The sequence below is a fragment of the Diabrotica virgifera genome, chromosome 2, assembly GCF_917563875.1.
Source record: "Diabrotica virgifera virgifera chromosome 2, PGI_DIABVI_V3a".
In the NCBI taxonomy this organism is placed as follows: Eukaryota; Metazoa; Arthropoda; class Insecta; order Coleoptera; family Chrysomelidae; genus Diabrotica; species Diabrotica virgifera.
The window spans coordinates 20847201-20864551 of NC_065444.1; the positions used below are offsets into that span (position 1 = coordinate 20847201).

Consider the following 17351-nt stretch of genomic DNA (forward strand, 5'->3'; position numbering starts at 1 on the left):
TCATTTCATTTTTATCACTCACAGCCTTAATAATATTGATAGCAGCTTTGGACAGAATCACAAACAATAAAACATTGTTCTTTAAACAAACGCTTCTATACAGAACAACGTCTGGAAGCAATAAATATTAAACTGTTCATTTATTTACTGAATACTCTGTGTGAAACAATTCTACAAGAATGAATAGAAATAAAATATTATATTCTATTTAGTTAGTACATTGTAGTTATACTTAATAAAAGAAATGGCATTGAAATCAAAACAAAATAAGTATTAAGATTAATATGATGCAGTTAAGAAATCATAGGAACTCCGATAAAAGTGTTGTATTTTGTCCTAATCAAGCTAATTAGTTGTACAGTGAATTGAGAGAAAAAAGTACGCGGATATGAGCTACATAGTAATACTGATTTGAATTCATTCGTAAATAAACTTTGAGAGCTAACTTTAAAAAATCCAGAAATAACATGGAGTTTAAAAAAGAATGTGTGTGTACTTTGTACGCACTTAAGAAGTTATACTTCTATTATAATATAATTTCAACGAAATAAATATACCTGCTTAACAGTTCCAATACAAAAAATTAACAATAATTACCAAAAATGAACCAAAACTTAACAATGCCAAATATTAAAAAAAAAAGAAAAAAATATGAATCGTCCGGGATTTGAACCCGCAATCTCGCGATTTTTGATCTCTGGTCCAATGCTCTACCAACAAGGCCATCAAGCCGCATGCTAGTTACCTTTCAGATATACATAATTATACATCACGGTGACAAGTGAAATATAAAAATAGATGTTTTATTATTTTACGCCCAAGGAAGACAAATCCAAAGACACAAAATTATAATAAAAAACCTTTTAAAACAGCTTTTTCAAATTGCGCAAGTTATATTATTAATATTAATGTTAATAAATGAAATATAAATATTTTGACGTTTCACAATTAGACAATTCACTTTTAACTGCAGTGCCTTAAAATTTTTAAAGCACTAGTGCCTTAAAGTAGCATTTTTAACGCTCCTACGGAGTCCTAAAAATTGCATTTTTAACACGTTTGTAGAAAAATATATTTAAAAACACTAATATATTCTTTCCACACCTTTTCTGGACTGATACATACATAAATTAAAACATTTTGAAGTATAACTTATAAACTATTTAAAAAGGCAGTATAACTATTAACTAACCTTTGTTGTTTCTCTTCCCACAAATTTTTAAACGCAACAACCATACATAACCAAACCGTCAACCGTCCAAACCACAGCTGCACTACAGCTGCCATATTGGATAATTTTTGACATGTCATTTGAACATCCAATCAGAACAAAGTTATAATGCGCATGCGCCGGGATCGTAGGTTTTAACATATAAAAATTCACCCTCATATCGCGCGTAAAGAAGTATAACTTCAAAAATAATCACTAAAAAGGGGGGGGTCATGAGTTGCAATTGCGACGTCGGTATGAGGGGGGGCAACTGTAAACGACGCTTTACAACAGAAGGGGGGGGGGGGAGAGTATTAAAAACTCCAAAATTTTTACGACGTAGTTTATGGATGTTCCCTTTACATCTGAGCGGATCTTTTGCTATTGTCATACATTTAGTTTTATTTGTAGAAATGTTCATATTTAGTTGGCGACTTATTTGAAAGAACTGAAAGAGCTGTCTCTGAAGATCATCTTCTGATTCGGCAATAATTGCTGCATCATCTGCGTAACACACCATACCAATTCTTTTGTTGCCCATTCTATATCCGAGATTAAGAGATGTTACTTTGTTTATAATTTTGCCCATGAGTAGGTTAAACAAGAAGGGGCTTAAACTGTCGCCTTGTCTAATTCCTCCCGGTGTTAGAATATTTTCAATGAACTGGTCTTCTGCTCTAACTTTGGTTACGTTGTTGTTATTTAGGTTATGGACTCTCTTTGTTATGCTGGTCGGTGTTTTATTTTCTATTAATATATTTAGAATGTCTCCCAGGCTAACTCTGTCAAACGCCTTCGTCAGATCAATGAAGCAAATAGACGCTGGTATGCCGAACTCTATAGCTTTTTCTTTTATTTGTTTTATTATAAATACTGCGTTATGGACCGCCCCTTTGTAAAACCTTGTTGTTCTTCAGCATTAGTGATTTGCCTACAAACTAGGTAAGATGAATGAACCGTAGTGCAGAAAATGCGAAATGGAAGAAGAGACTGCCATACACATACTATGCCATTGCAATATGCTATGTAATGTAGGGCAGGTCAGTGATGTAACGAATATTCGTATTCGCATTCGCATTCGCGAATATTCGCATATTTTTGCATATTCGCATTCGTATTCGCATTCGAGAAATTTGTGCGAATGTTTTGCGAATATAAATATCAGAAAAAATAATAATTTGAAGATAATATTAGGTTAATAACATCAAAATCTGTTAACTTCTCATCTTTTTTTTATTAAGAAATGGTAACTTTACCTTGTATAATCACATTATCAGCCTTCACTTTATTTTATTATTCGGTATTATGTAGTAAAGCTAAGATTGAGATTGATTTACACTAAATATCAATTAACTTTTCATTATAAATTTAGAAAACATGTCAAAAATAGACACAAATTAGAAATAAACAGAATATTCGCATTCGCATCCGCATTCGCGAATGTCGGTAGCAGATATTCGCATTCGCATTCGTATTCGCGAATGTTCAAAAAATGACATTCGTTACATCACTAGGGCAGGTATTCACTGGTCAACTGAGGTTTAAATCAGAAGAGATCATACTACCAATAAGAAAACTGTTGGCCTTCGTTGAGGCCACAAAACTTGTTACGAGTTTAAGGAAAAAAACAAGGGATTTGTAAACTATGAAATTATTGCAAGGTAATTTAGCAATTGATCTAATTTTACCGGAAGGTAAATAACGTCGTAATTAAAATATAGATATGTATGACCGTTAAAGAGGTAAAATGTTATACAGGTCTATAGGAAGTTAAGATTAATTTGAGATTACAAATTAATTTGTGATTGAACAGTCTCCGATCTTAAATATACCCTAAACATTAATAGTAGTGGCCCCATTGAAATCACCAAATTTTAATTTAAATATGTTTAGTAGTTACTGAGCAAATTAGTAATTACAAAAATTACCGAGATTGAGGGCTCTAAGATGCTGCATATTTTCTATATTACTGTACGGAATGGAAGCTTGGACATTGAAGAGACAACACATAAGAAAAATAGAAGCGTTCGAAATGTGGTGTTACAGAAGAATATTGAAAATTCAGTGGGTTCAAAAGATTACCAATGTTAGAAGTGCTACGACGTTTAAATAAGGAGTTAGAAATTATGAAAAGTATAAAAACTAGAAAACTGGAATATTTGGGTCACATTACCAGAGGAGAAAAATATGAGTTGCTGAGAATTATTATGCAAGGAAGGATCCAAGGAAGAAGACACATCTCCTGGCTGAGGAACCTTAGAGAATGGTTTAACTGTAGTTCATTACAACTGTTCAGAGCAGCAGCCAACAGAGTGACCATAGTTATTATGATATCCAGCCTCCGATTGGAGAGGGAGCTTTAATAAGAATTACTGAGCAACACACTGTACAGAAAATTTTATTCATTGTTTTACTAACTTTGCTTTTCATTTTTTTAGAGTGAAATGGTATCTGAAATGCATGCTCTCGTGTCAAGCGCAAAACCATTAATGACTTGGGCTTGTCGAGATGCAACGCAAGAATGCAGAGAAGCCTGCGGAGGACATGGATTCTTAAAAGCTTCGCGATTAGGAGAACTAAGAAGCATCATAGACCCGTGTGTAACCTATGAGGGAGACAACAATGTACTAGTGCAACAAACCAGCAATTGGTTGTTGAGACAATGGCAGGCGATTCTCTCCGGTGATAGATTGTCTACGCCTCTAGAAAGTTGCAAATTTTTCCTTGATCATAAGAGAATTATGAGTACAAAATGTATTGCTAGGAGTATATCTGAAGTACAAACCAAAGAATGTAAGTATTTACCTATGTTTGGGAAAGCATGAAGTATTTATTTAAATATTTTGCTCTCTGATTTTTATCATTGCATTTACTATATATAGGTACAGTTGAGTCCACGAGTCTTTACCCGTGCGTCATTAATACCTGGTGAGATAAAACACATACTTTTTATCTAGCATCATTCTCTTCCACGCATGAAACTAATGACAAACCAGCTGCCGCCAGTTATTAAGTAAAAACGCATGTTGTTTTATGAACGATCTAGACTCAGTGCATTGAAAAGAGATAGGTACAAAGAAAGACGATTGGGGATGTTTTCACATATTTTAAGTACAATTTCTGACGTTTTGGATTGTTTACTTTTGTGACTGTCAGTTTGTTGAATTTTTTGCTGTTATTTTGTCGAATTTTTGCATTTTAAAGTTTTTTATAGTATACAAACAGTTGTTTTCACAACTAATTTTATATTGGAGTTAGAAATTTTATGATAAGTTTATGTTATTTTACGATAAATTTTGACAACGTACAAAGCTAACCTCATTGCCATAGTTAAGGAATGCTTGTGTTTAATGTTCCTCCAAAGTGAATAAAATACCAAAAAGAAAATATGTTATTGATTTTTTTTTATAAATTGTTAATTTATTTATTAATCAATGATAATAAAAGAATTTATTAAGCTACTTCAAATGTAGCTGTAATTATGCACCAAAATTTTAAAGCAAAACTTAAATTTGACATTCTATTTATTTGATAACGTCAAATTTTATACTATAACCCGTGGTCGGAATAATACCCACTTTCTGTCACTTGCTGTTGCGTTTAATAAATTTCCGACTTATTTCGTATGTTTTAAATGATGACGCACGGGTAAAGACTCGTGGACTCAACTGTACATAATAACTTTGTATTTACTATATATACATACGATACTCCACTGCTTTTATTAATTAACTCCTACTTTCCAACGTAAAGTATGACATGAACATTTAATGAATGTCCTGAAATTAAAGAAGATAGACTACCGTGACCTCAGGATTATATCTAATTTATACTATAAGCTGCGAGCAAAAGTACGTGTTAATGAACAGCTGTCAGAGGAAATTGAAATTAGACGTGGGGTGAGACAGGGATGGGTATTTTCACCAGTTCTTTTTAATGCCTACTCGGAAGAGATCCTAAAAAAGTTCTAGAGGGTGAAACAGCTGGTATAAAGGTGAACCCATTAACAACATTAGGTATGCGGATGACACTGTCATCTTAGCAGAAAATATTGAAGATCTTCAGAGACTGGTGAACAGAACAGCAATGTATAGCCAAGAATACGGTCTAACAATGAACATCAAGAAGACAAAATTTATGAGAATATCTAAAACGCAAAGAAATAACGAGAATCTTTTCATAAACTGAACAAATGTCGAACGATTAGACCAATATGCATATCTTGGAACAATGATCAACTCCACAAATGATTACTTGCAGGAGATTAAAATTAGAATAGAAAAGGCTGGAGCGAATTTTAACAAAATGAGAAAAGTGCTCTGCACAAGAGATCTAAAGTTAGATCTAAGAGTAAGGTTGGCTAGGTGCTACGTTTGTTCGACTTTGTTTTACGGAATGGAATCTTGGACCTTGAATGCGGCTTTAATAAAAAAGCTAAAATTATTCGAGTTTTGGGTGTATAAAAGAATTCTGAAAATATTATGGACAGAACACGTTAAAAACAAAGAAGTTCTGAGAAAGATGAATAAAGAAATGGAAATCTTAAATACAATCAAAACCAGAAAATTGGAATATCTCGGACATATTACACGTGGAGAGAGATATAACTTGCTCCAGCTCATTATGCAAGGAAAGATTCAATGAAAAAGAAGCATAGGGAGACACAGAATATCGTGGCTGCGCAACCTGAGAGAATGGTGCTGATGTACATCAAATGAACTTTTCAGAGCAGCAGTCTCCAAAGGCCGAACTGCCGCGGAGATGGCACTTGAAGAAGAAGACTTTTCAACGAACTATTGATATATGGTCCTTCAAGCCGGATAATGTTTTGGGAAGCAAAATATTTAAATAAATACTTAATATTTCCCAAACAACCTGGGATTATCAGTTTATTTGTTACGGTAGAATGATTAGACTGCCTTGTATTATATAAAACTAGCTGACCCGGCAGACTTCGTACTGCCTTAATATATAAAAACAAAATTTTGTATACAATAAACTTAAAATAAACAAAAGGATTTCGTAATTAATAAACCAAAAATGCTCGATGTGAATGAGGTTTTATTATTATTTTTAATGAAATACACATATGATGTTTGAAGTAGTAAAGTTTAGTAAGAAGTAACAAAATAAAGTTTGTAGTGCAACAGTTACAATCTTAAATTTGTTTATCTTATAATGAATATAACAGCTTTATTTTATCTACATTCAAAACAATCCTGTATTTATGATTGGGTTCCGGGTGGTTCCAACTCTATAGGTGTTGATTAAATTAAATTAAATGAAATTGAATAAAAGTAAATAAAAATAAATAAAAGAATAAAATAAAATAAAATAAATTAAATAAAAGTAAATAGAATCTAATAAAAATAAATAAAATTTAATAAAATGAAATTAAATAAAAAAATAAATGGAAATAAAAAATGAAAAAAAAATAAAATAAACGAAAATAAATTAAATACTTAAACTAAATAAAATTTCGGAAAATTAAATCATATTTTGCCCAATTTGAGTCCCAAAGTTAAACTGTTCCACTTATTTTCAATGAAATGTGTCGCTCGTTCTTGTTCTGTCCTCAGAATATTTCTACGGCTTGAGATATTGTATTTCGGACACCGATTGAGCTAGAGAAAAAAATTTAGTACGGTTCTGCTCGGAATTAGCAAGGAGTCTACCTACTTAATTTCGTATTTTTCACGTCATTATTGTGAGAGTTACGGCGTCATGGGGAACCCCCTTATGACGTACGGCTATGAAATATAGATAACAACCAACTCGCAGTCCGGTCAAATATACATGCCAAATTTCATAAAAATCGGTCAAGTCGTTTCGGAGGAGTATAGTAACAAACACGCGACCGGAGAATTTTTAATATATAGAGTAAAATATTTAAATGGCTATTAAAAAATAACGGTCTGAGATAGAAAATTGAAAATTGAGGATTGTATGTATCTTTTGGTTCTACATCTCATAAAATTAGTAAAAAACGGTTTTTCCAAAAATTAAGAAAATATATGAGGGGGGCAAACCCCCTTATGACGTTCGGGTATGAAATATAGATAACAACCAACTCGCAGTCCGTTCGAATATACCTGCGAAATTTCATAAAAATCGGTCAAGTCGTTTCGGAGGAGTATGGTAACAAACACTGCGACCGGAGAATTTTTAATATATAGATGTAAAATATTTAAATGGCTATTAAAAAATAACGGTCTGAGCTAGAAAATTGAAAATTTAGGATTGTATGTATCTTTTGGTTCTACATCTCATAAAATTAGTAAAAAATGGTTTTTCCAAAAATTAAGAAAATATATTATGACGTTCGGGTATGAAATATAGATAACAACCAACTCGCAGTCCCTTCGAATATACCTGCGAAATTTCATAAAAATCGGTCAAGTCGTTTCGGAGGAGTATGGTAACAAACACTGCGACCGGAGAATTTTTAATATATAGATGTAAAATATCTAAAAGGGTTTTTAAAAAATAACGGTCTGAGCTAGAAAATTGAAAATTTAGGATTGTATGTATCTTTTGGTTCTACATCTCATAAAATTAGTAAAAAACGGTTTTTCCAAAAATTAAAAAAATATATGAGGGGGGAAGCCCCTTATGACGTACGGGTATGAAACTCCATATTATCCTATTCCCAGTCCGCTCGAATATACGTGTAAAATTTCATAAAAATCTGTTCAGTCGTTCTCGAGTTATAAATGGTGTAATTAACATAACGCGACTTTTTTTTTACAAATATATTGTTATGATCTGCTTCTTATTAATTTTATATTAATTATTATTTATTTGATTAATTATTTAATTGTCGCAAATCATACATAAAAAATGAATAAAAAAATCTCAGGGTGCCTTTTTATAATATTAAAAAATGTCTAAATTATTTTACGTTATACTTATCTTCTCTCGTGGTTTCAGTATCTCTTAGTTGATCCTAATCGGGATAAAATAGGAAAAAGAAATAAAGCAAAAATATAAAATAAACATACAGAATTGTCTTTTATTTATCAAATGCAATACTCTAAAAATCTATCAAATCTAAAACCTGTGGACACAGATGTCCGAATGAAATTTTTACCACTTATATTTATTCTAGTTAAAAAAAAAAACAATTTATCGGTTTGTTCCCGATGACTTTGGTACAACAAAATAAACAAAACCAAATTATGTATTCGCAAGATTAGCTATACTTCCTATTTACTTTTTGAAATATTGGGATTTTAATTCCTACGCTTTTTACTCAAAATTTTAGTTTCCGAACATAAAAATATAGTTCATTTAAGTTGACTGACCTTTTGCTTCACTCACTCTGATGTCTTCTCGTGACCCAAAACAGCTCTCCCCCCTTGACTATCTTAAAGGCTACTCATCAAAGCCCTCTCCGCTCTCCAGCTTCAAAACTATCAGCATACCAGCACCAATTCTCCAACGAGCCAAAGCCTCTTTTGACCAGTACTCGATTCACACAAACTCCAAAAATTCTCTGCTCTCACAATAATACAGAACCAAAGAGGTATTTCGTCTCAATTTGATCTGTCTCTCGTTCCACTTTTCAGCACTATTCTCCACTATCAAACAACCACTGGTACTTGCTAACTACTTATCCACGAAAACGTCGAACTGCTCCTCAGCGATGCCAATAACATACTGCCTTCTTTTTCAAACTCACTCAATCATTCCAACCACTTTTCCCCTTCCAAATTGCCAAGAATCAGAAACATTTCTCTTTTCCATTCGATAAACAAACAGTCATTCCTTCAAAATTATTCCGACCATCCTAATTACTTTCGGGGAACTCTACAATATTTACTCGGATTGAAACAAAGATATTAAAATTCCAAACTTTCTTTTAAACCATTTTTCTAGAAAATGATAATTACCTCTACCTGTAGATTCTATAGTTCCCGTAATAAACAATCTTTTTCCATTTTAAATCTAAATGCATCGTCCTTTTCACTTTAATTATTCACAAAACTCTTTAATGGTTCATCGGAAAGCTCATTAAAAGATAAATCTACTTACATTTAAACTAAATGCTAATAAATATTTACAGATCAATATACAGGGTGTATCAAATTTATGTGCCCGCGTTATTTAAAAAAAATTTAATTTAATTTTCATTTTGCCTTTGATTGATAAATTGAAAACACAATAATATATATGTGCATTATAGTTATTAATTTTTATTTTTGTTTTCAGTTGTAATGACTTCCTATCAATGGCTTATCATATACCTAGTTAATGAAACTCACAAAAAACAAGAGGAAGTTCTTCGTAGAGGTCTGGACAGATTCACAGCACGTAACGAATCGCAAGTTTACAGAGCAGCCTTGCTGTCTAAAGCTTACGGCGAATATACAGCTCTCAGCTATTTTTGGGAAAAAGTTTCCAAGGCTGACAAGACTTTGCAGGCTGTGTTACATAACCTTGGACTTTTATATGGTTTATCATGTTTAGATAAAAACCTAGTGTACTTTTATCAAGGCGAATATACTAGAGGACCTGAATTTTCTCAGAACATCAAAGAGGCAATATTAGATCTATGCAAGCACTTAAAACCTGACGCTTTGACTGTTATTGATGGACTTGCTCCACCAGATTATGTAGTGCATTCTGTTTTAGCCACATCTGATGGAAAAGTAAGTAAAGAATATTTGGTTATTACGCATAAATAATGGCACTTATTATTTTTTATTATATTATATTATTACAATTTGAAAACTGGTTCTCTACTCAAAGTATGCAACGACATTAATCTGTCAAATACACTGTTTTATAAAAGCAAAAGTGACACCGCCTGAAAGTACGATTACTTACTTACTTACTTAGTCCTAAGCCTTTCTACCTTTAGGTGTAAGGTTAGTGGAGTTGAGTTTGTCATTGTAGTCTCCATGCTTTCCGATCTTGTGTTAGGTTTCTTGCACTTTCTAATGTCAATCCTTTCTTCTCGACTTCTTTCCTGATTTCATCTACTCACATAACTCTTGGTCTTTCTCTTTTGTTTTTCCCATGCCCTCTTGTTTCGAACACTCGTTTTGTTAGTCTCTCGTTCGACATTCTACACACGTGCCCGAACCATCTAAGTTGTCCCTCTACTATTTTTTCATTGATTGGTTCTAGTTTTAGGTTTTGTCTGATAGTTTCGTTTCGTATTTTGTCTGTCCTCTTTCTGTTTGCTATTTTCCTCAGGAACCTCATTTCCATAGCATTGACTCTGGGTTTTTGTCTCCCCGTTAATGCCCATGTCTCGCTGCTTTACATGATTGTTTGTCTAACTACTGATATAACGACTGCTGTTTTTACTTTCTCCGGGATTTCTTATTTCCCCAAAAATGTTGTTTTCATCGTATTAAATAAGCTTTCTTCATTGATTCCATTGATCCAGTTGAATCATTTGATTCAATTACTCCTAGGTATTTAAAAGTTCCATTTGCTCTAGTTGTTTCCCGTCTAATTATATTGCGTGTGTCTTCCTCGTATTTGAAATTATTTTTTTTTGTTTTCTCTGTATTAATTTTTATATTTATATTTGATAGTTCTTCTTATAGGATTTCAAGATTATTCTGTAAGTATTCTCTGTTTTCTGCTATCAATACCATGTCGTCTGCGAATAGTAGCTCCGATAGTGAGTCTGTTTCATTTGCCAGTATCCGCTTTCTTTCATGCTTCTCTTGGCTTTCTTTATTGCTTCATCCAGTACCACTGAGAATAGCAGTGGACTCAACACGCATCCCTGTTTGACGCCTCGACTTGTAGTCAATTCTCTGGATTCCTCGTTATTGGTTTTTACTGTATTTGTATTATTTTTGTACATATTATTTATTACTTCCATTATGTGACTGTCGACTCCCCTTTCTTTTAGTGTCTTCCATACGTGGTTTCTTCGGATTCTGTCTAACGCCTTTTCCAGGTCGATGAAGCATATATGTATCTCTCTATTCTTATTGATTACCTTCTCACTTACTTGTCTTATTGTGAATATTAGGTCTTGCGTGCTTCTGTCCTTCCTGAATCCACACTTTGTTTCTTCCATAGTTGTTTCTATTTGGGTTTTTAGTCTTGTCTCTATTATTGAAGTTATACTTCTTTAGGCGCGATTGAGAGTGAATTTTTATTATTCTGGGCGCATGCGCACACAGACAGTATGTTGTTATTAGTTACTAAATCATTCAAGTTATGTATGTATCAGCGCACATGAGGTTTAAAAAGAATATGTTAGTGTTTTTAGTAAATATATTTATTATAATTTTTGTGTCTTTGGATTTGTCTTCCTCGGGAGTAAGATAATAAGTGTAAACATTTTTATATTTTTATACTTCATTTGATCTGTTTGTCACCGTGGTTGGTAATAACGTCCGAGAAGTCGTGTACACAAAGCCCTGATGGCTTATTGGTAGAGCATTGGCATCACGGAGGCCCCGGGTTCAAATCCGGACATGGATGATTCTTTTTTTCTTTTTTTTTTTAATTTTTGGTATTGTTTTAATAAATTTTTTTTGAAAGTGGTAATATCAGAATTAGTTTAATAATTAAATAAAATACAAATTAACTGTTTTAAGTATATTTATTTTGTTAAAATCATATAATAGAAGTATAACTTCTTCTTCTTCTTCTTCAAGCGCCGTCTCCTAATCGGAGGTTGGATATCATCATCACTATCTTTACTCTATCCACCGCTGCTCTAAAGAGTTCTATAGAACTGCATCTAAACCAGTCCCTTAAATTCTTTAACCATGACACTCTCCTTCTTCCTATACTCCTTCCGCCTCTTATCTTTCCCTGTATTATCAGTCTTAGCATTTCATATCGCGGTCCCCTCATTACGTGTCCCAGATATTGTAACTTTCTTATTTTTATTGTGTTTATTATTTCGCATTCTTTACCCATTTCTTGCAGTACTTCCGTGTTCGTTTTCCTCTGTGTCCATGCTATTCTAAGCATTCTTCTGTAACACCACATTTCAAATGACTGTAGCTTATAACTTCTTACGTGCGTACAAAGTACACACACATTCTTTTTTCTTGCGAATACCTTCCCAGGGATACTTGATATGGTGATACCTCGGTAATTATTACAGTTTCTCTTGTCTCCCTTTTTGTGTATTGGTAATATAATGTGTTTCTTCCAGTCCTTTGGTATTTCTGCTCTATTTATGATATCATTCATTAGTTATTTCATGCTGTCCATCCCTCTATTCCATGAATTTCTGGGGTGATATGATCCTTACCTGGTGCTTTGCCTAATTTTACTCTTTCTATTGCTTTGTCTAAGTCCTCTCTTGTTATGGATTCCACTTGTTGTTCTTCATTCCTTTCTTGTATCTCCCCTATGTTGTCCTTGTCTGGATGTGTTAGCTCTTTGAAATGTTCTCTCCATCTTTCCATTATTTGTTTTTTTTTTGTTAGTACGTTTCCATACGAAAGCATTAGATAGAACACTTTGGAGACAAACAGGGGAGGCCTATGTCCAGCAGTGGATTGAGAGAGGCTGATGATGATGATGACGTTTCCATTCTTGTCTTTTATATTTTGTCTGAGTTACTTTAATGCGCCGTAGAAGGGTTTTTGGTTTCCCCTATAATTTTTTTCCATTTTTTGTCCAAACCTCTCCCATGACCTTTCCTTTCTTGCTTTCACCGCTATTTTAACCTCTTTCCTTTTTTCTTTATATGCCTCGTAATCTTCCGGGTGCTTTGTGCATAGGTATCTCCTCCATTTGTCTTTTTTGTTCTTTATTTTCCCTCGTAGTTCTTCCGTCCACCATTCCGTTCTCCTGATGTTAGTATTTGCACGATTTGTAAGATTAATTGCTTCAAATTGTAAAGAAAAAAAGATAATCTGTATTTACTTTAAAATTATATTAAAACAAGATAATTAAATGCAACAAGTCATGGAGCATAGTCATGGACCATTGGCATTTCATGTTCAAATGATAAGTACTGTGACAATGATGGAGCAGGTCTTTCACAAGCTGATGATGCATGTTATTTTGACGTGTCTCGGAGCGTGATTTGATATGATCAATTTGATAATGTCACTGAAATACATGGAGGTTGTCAACGTGCAACTATTCCTCGACAGGATTGATAAGTGGTAAGATTAGAAGTAAAATTTAATAAAAAATTTTTGTCTATGGCTATAAAATGGCTACGGCCCTAGGAATTATATCCATCCTTTGGATTTTGACATGTTTGCATCTATATGAGACTTTTAGTCTGTTTTTGAAAGGCTTTGGCCTTTGTATTTTTTGGTTGTCTCACCATGTTCTTGTAACACTGATGATGCTCTTGTTACAGAGCGAAAACGTTTTGTTTCTATGTTTGTAGCCCTATAGGAGCTTTTTAAACTAATATAACTTTTACAAAGACAAATTTTTTTTATTAAATTTTACTTGTAATTAATGGTATACAACCAGCTACAGGAAATTCTTCCTCGTGGATTTTTGGTAAGATTAGCTTGTCGAAATAATCATATAACTGAAACTTTGAGGAATAGATTACATGAAGCTGGTTTGCACGCTAGACGTTCCATTGAGGGTTCCTGTGTTACGTCATGGAAATCGTGGACTCGGATTAAGGTGGTGACAACAACATGTGCATTGGGGCTTACAAGAATGGAGTATGGAGTTCTGTGTTATTCACAGATGTAGCTAGGTTTTGTCTCTACCATAATACAAGAAGAGTGAGAGTTTGAAAAGGACCTGGCCAACAAGAGAGCCTTAGATATGTACAGAGTGTTCATCCATATAGTGGTGTGCAAGTTATGATGTGGGCTGGAATAACTTTCCATCATCGAACTCTTCCCGTTTGTGCGGAAAGTACTTTGAATCAATATCTATATATTGATCGTCTCTTAGAATCCGTTGCTCTTCTATTTGCGGATATTATGCGGGATAATGCAAGATCACATAGTGTGACAACAGTAAGATATTGGTTTCATAATGATGATATCTGCACAATGTTCATACAAAACAAGGTCTTTAAGATATTCTTACACAGAAATAGATCTCTCTTCTTATCTCAAAACGAAATTTATTATTTAATCAGAGGGTGCTTATGACGCTCTCTGAACGAACTGAAATACCGGGTGTCCACTTATATTTTCCCCCATTTTAACTGCCTTTAACTTCTAAACGGCTCAAGATAGAAATATGCGGTTTTCGCTGAAATGTTTTATTTTAGTAAAAGTTTTGTCTGAATGGATTGAATTTTTTGTATCGCTTTCAAATACGAAAAAAAAAATGGCTGATTTTTGAAAAAAACGTTGTTGACTTTTTTTTAATGGAGCACCCAGTATATTTTTTTGTAAATCGAAAGAAAGGTCATTCACGTATCCAGCGATATAAAAAATTCAATCCATTCAGACAAAACTTTTACTAAAATAAAACATTTCAGCGAAAACCGCATATTTCTGTATTGAGCCGTTTAGAAGTTATAGGCAGTTAAAATGGGGGAAAATATATGTGGACACCCGGTATAGATGTCTCTTGATTACGTTTTGCGGCGAAATTATTATTTTTTATTAGTCTTACTCCTAACTGAGTATACGGGACCAAGTTTCCGTTGGAATTTTGCCACGCTGAACAGGCAGACAATGAGATGCAAATTATAGATCTCCCCGGGCCTTTTTTGATTTCAGCATTCGGTTGGTTTGTAAACAATAAAAACCACGACGGCGTTATCAGAAACTTGGTCTCAATAAAAGTTTTACTTTTAAAATTATTTTTAATTTTATTAAAGTAAAACTTTGAATTGAATTGATTAGTTATAGACCAGGAAGGATCTGTTTTTAGGTGGATGTGAGAGGTGGCATTCGGATTTTTGCGGATAAAGTTAGGTGATAACTTCGTTAATAATAATTGACTTATGCTCCTTCTCAAATATGCCCGGAACATTAATAAAAAAAAATAAAACATTTAAAATTTTCAAAAAATTTCTTTTTTTTCTACTTTCTTTGCTTATAACTTTAAAACGATTCATTTTGGAACAAAGTCGTATAGGAATGAAACAAAGATAATTAAATTTTCTATCAAATACGATTGGTTAAAAATGTCGTAATTTAACACCCTTGCTGAAAAATAGCAATAAATATAGAATAAGGGGGCAAAACAAGCCTGTCCTTATTCAATGTTTTTCCATCACTTAGGTTACACTTGGAACCTTCCTAATTCGCTTAGAAAATTTTTGTAATGTGCTAAGACCGTCCACCAAATTTCATTAAAATTGACTTACTAGATTTTTTTCATTTTCACATTTTTTTGTATTTCTTGGGTAATTCCAAGCAAAAAATGATCTTACAAGTTTTTTCGTAGGATGTATAGTTTTCGAGATAAACGCGGTGGAACATTCAAAAAATCGAAAAATTGCAATTTTTGAGCGAGAATAACTTTTGATTAAAAAATAAAATGGCAATTCTGCTGGCAGCATTTGAAAGTTAAATTATACCGGTTTTAATTATTTGCATTGCTAAAAATTAATTTTTTTATTAATAAACAAAGCTATTTGTTTATAAGCCAAAAAATTGTTTATAATTTTAAAACTTTATAATCCGTAAATAATCTGATTTTAATTCTGTAAAGTGTATTAGATAGGTAGAGCACCTCTTTATATGAAAAAAATTAGCCAACTTCTAAATGGTCTACTTTTCGTTTAGAAAGATTTTTAAAAATTTGAACTTTTTAAAACATTTACAATGCAAATTTATTATGCAATATCTATTCGGTCGATTTTAATGAAATTTGTTAGACCATTTAAGTAAGTTATAAGAATTTTCTAAGCGAATTACTAAGGTTCTAAGTGCCACCAAAGTGGTTAAGAAACATTGAATAACAACAGGCGTATTTTGCCCCCTTATTTTGTATTTATTGCTATATTGCAGAAAAGGTAATACCTTAAGACATTTTTGATCAGTCGTATATCATACAAAATTCAATTAAGTATCTTTATTTTATTTCTCTACGACTTTGTTACAACACGAACCGTTTTAAAGTTATAAGCAAAGAAAGCTCACAATCAAACCTATAGAAACAATGATTCGAAAATTGGTTTGACATTTTTAAATATTTTAATTTTTTTATTAATGTTCCGGGCATATTTGAGAAGGAGCATAGTCAATTATTATTACTGAAGGTGTCACCTAACTTTATCTGCAAAAATCCGAATGCCACCTCTCACATCCAAAAATACACGTTTTTTTACAGACCTGGTCTATTAACTTTAATATGCAAAGGTGGTGTAAAGCTGTGATTAATGCTGCTGGAGAAAACACAGATGATTAGACACATTTTTTGTTAGATTTTTATATTTAATATTGACATTTATGTTAAAAATTTCCATTAAATTAGTGCACATAACTTTTGTTTGATTATTTCATCAGAGCAATCATATTACACTGAATTTAAGATGAATTCATTGCTGATAAAAATGATACAATTGCATCATTTTTGAAAGTAAATAAACTTATTACTTATAAGACTTTTATATCTAATAATCTTCTCTCTTTTTAGTTATACCAAAATCTCCAAAAACTATTAATGGGTAATCCACAATCACTATCCAGACCATCTTGGTGGCAAGAAATTGCTTACGAGCATTCTAATTTATCGCAATTCCCTAGCAAATTGTAAATATCAAATCGTGAATAAAGATGTCTTCGTTATTGCTGCACATTGAAACCTTATATTTACAAAAGCATTTATTTCATAGATCGAAATATATACATATTTTTGTAATTATATTTTGTATTATGTACATGAGAAAATATTAATAAAATAGTCTCCATTTATTTGTGTTTTTATTTGATCCACGAAAATATGTCACAAAAAAACCTCAATGATGTAATGACCCTTACATAAATAGATATTTATGTACAAGAACGTAAGTAATGTTTAAGTAAATTATATCAAATAATTACTAAGGACAAATAATTACTAAGGAAGTAAAAAGCTTCTCTTGTAGGTAGATGGTCCTATATAATTTATTAAAATTTTCTAAAAAAGATCCAAGTTGGACTTAAAGTGGGTACATCACTAGTACAAAACAAACGTTTTCGGACTAATCAGTCCATTATCAGGTTAAAAACCTAAAATAAGTAAACCACTGTATAAAAAGTCAAAGTTGAAATTTTGACTG

The 17351-nt window shown here is 32.5% G+C and overlaps 1 protein-coding gene across 5 annotated transcripts in view; it reads left to right on the forward strand.

The window, feature by feature from the left end:
• Positions 1-17004, forward strand: part of LOC114326498 (peroxisomal acyl-coenzyme A oxidase 3) — a 138259-nt gene extending 121255 nt beyond the window's left edge. For all 5 annotated transcript variants that reach the window (XM_050643439.1, XM_028274892.2, XM_028274894.2 and 2 more), the window contains 3 exons: positions 3649-4003; positions 9422-9861; positions 16727-17004. In XM_050643439.1, the coding sequence (XP_050499396.1) occupies positions 3649-4003; positions 9422-9861; positions 16727-16846 (915 nt within the window). In that variant the 3' untranslated portion in view covers positions 16847-17004. The remainder of the gene's footprint in view (positions 1-3648; positions 4004-9421; positions 9862-16726) is intronic.
• Positions 17005-17351: the final 347 nt, after the last annotated feature.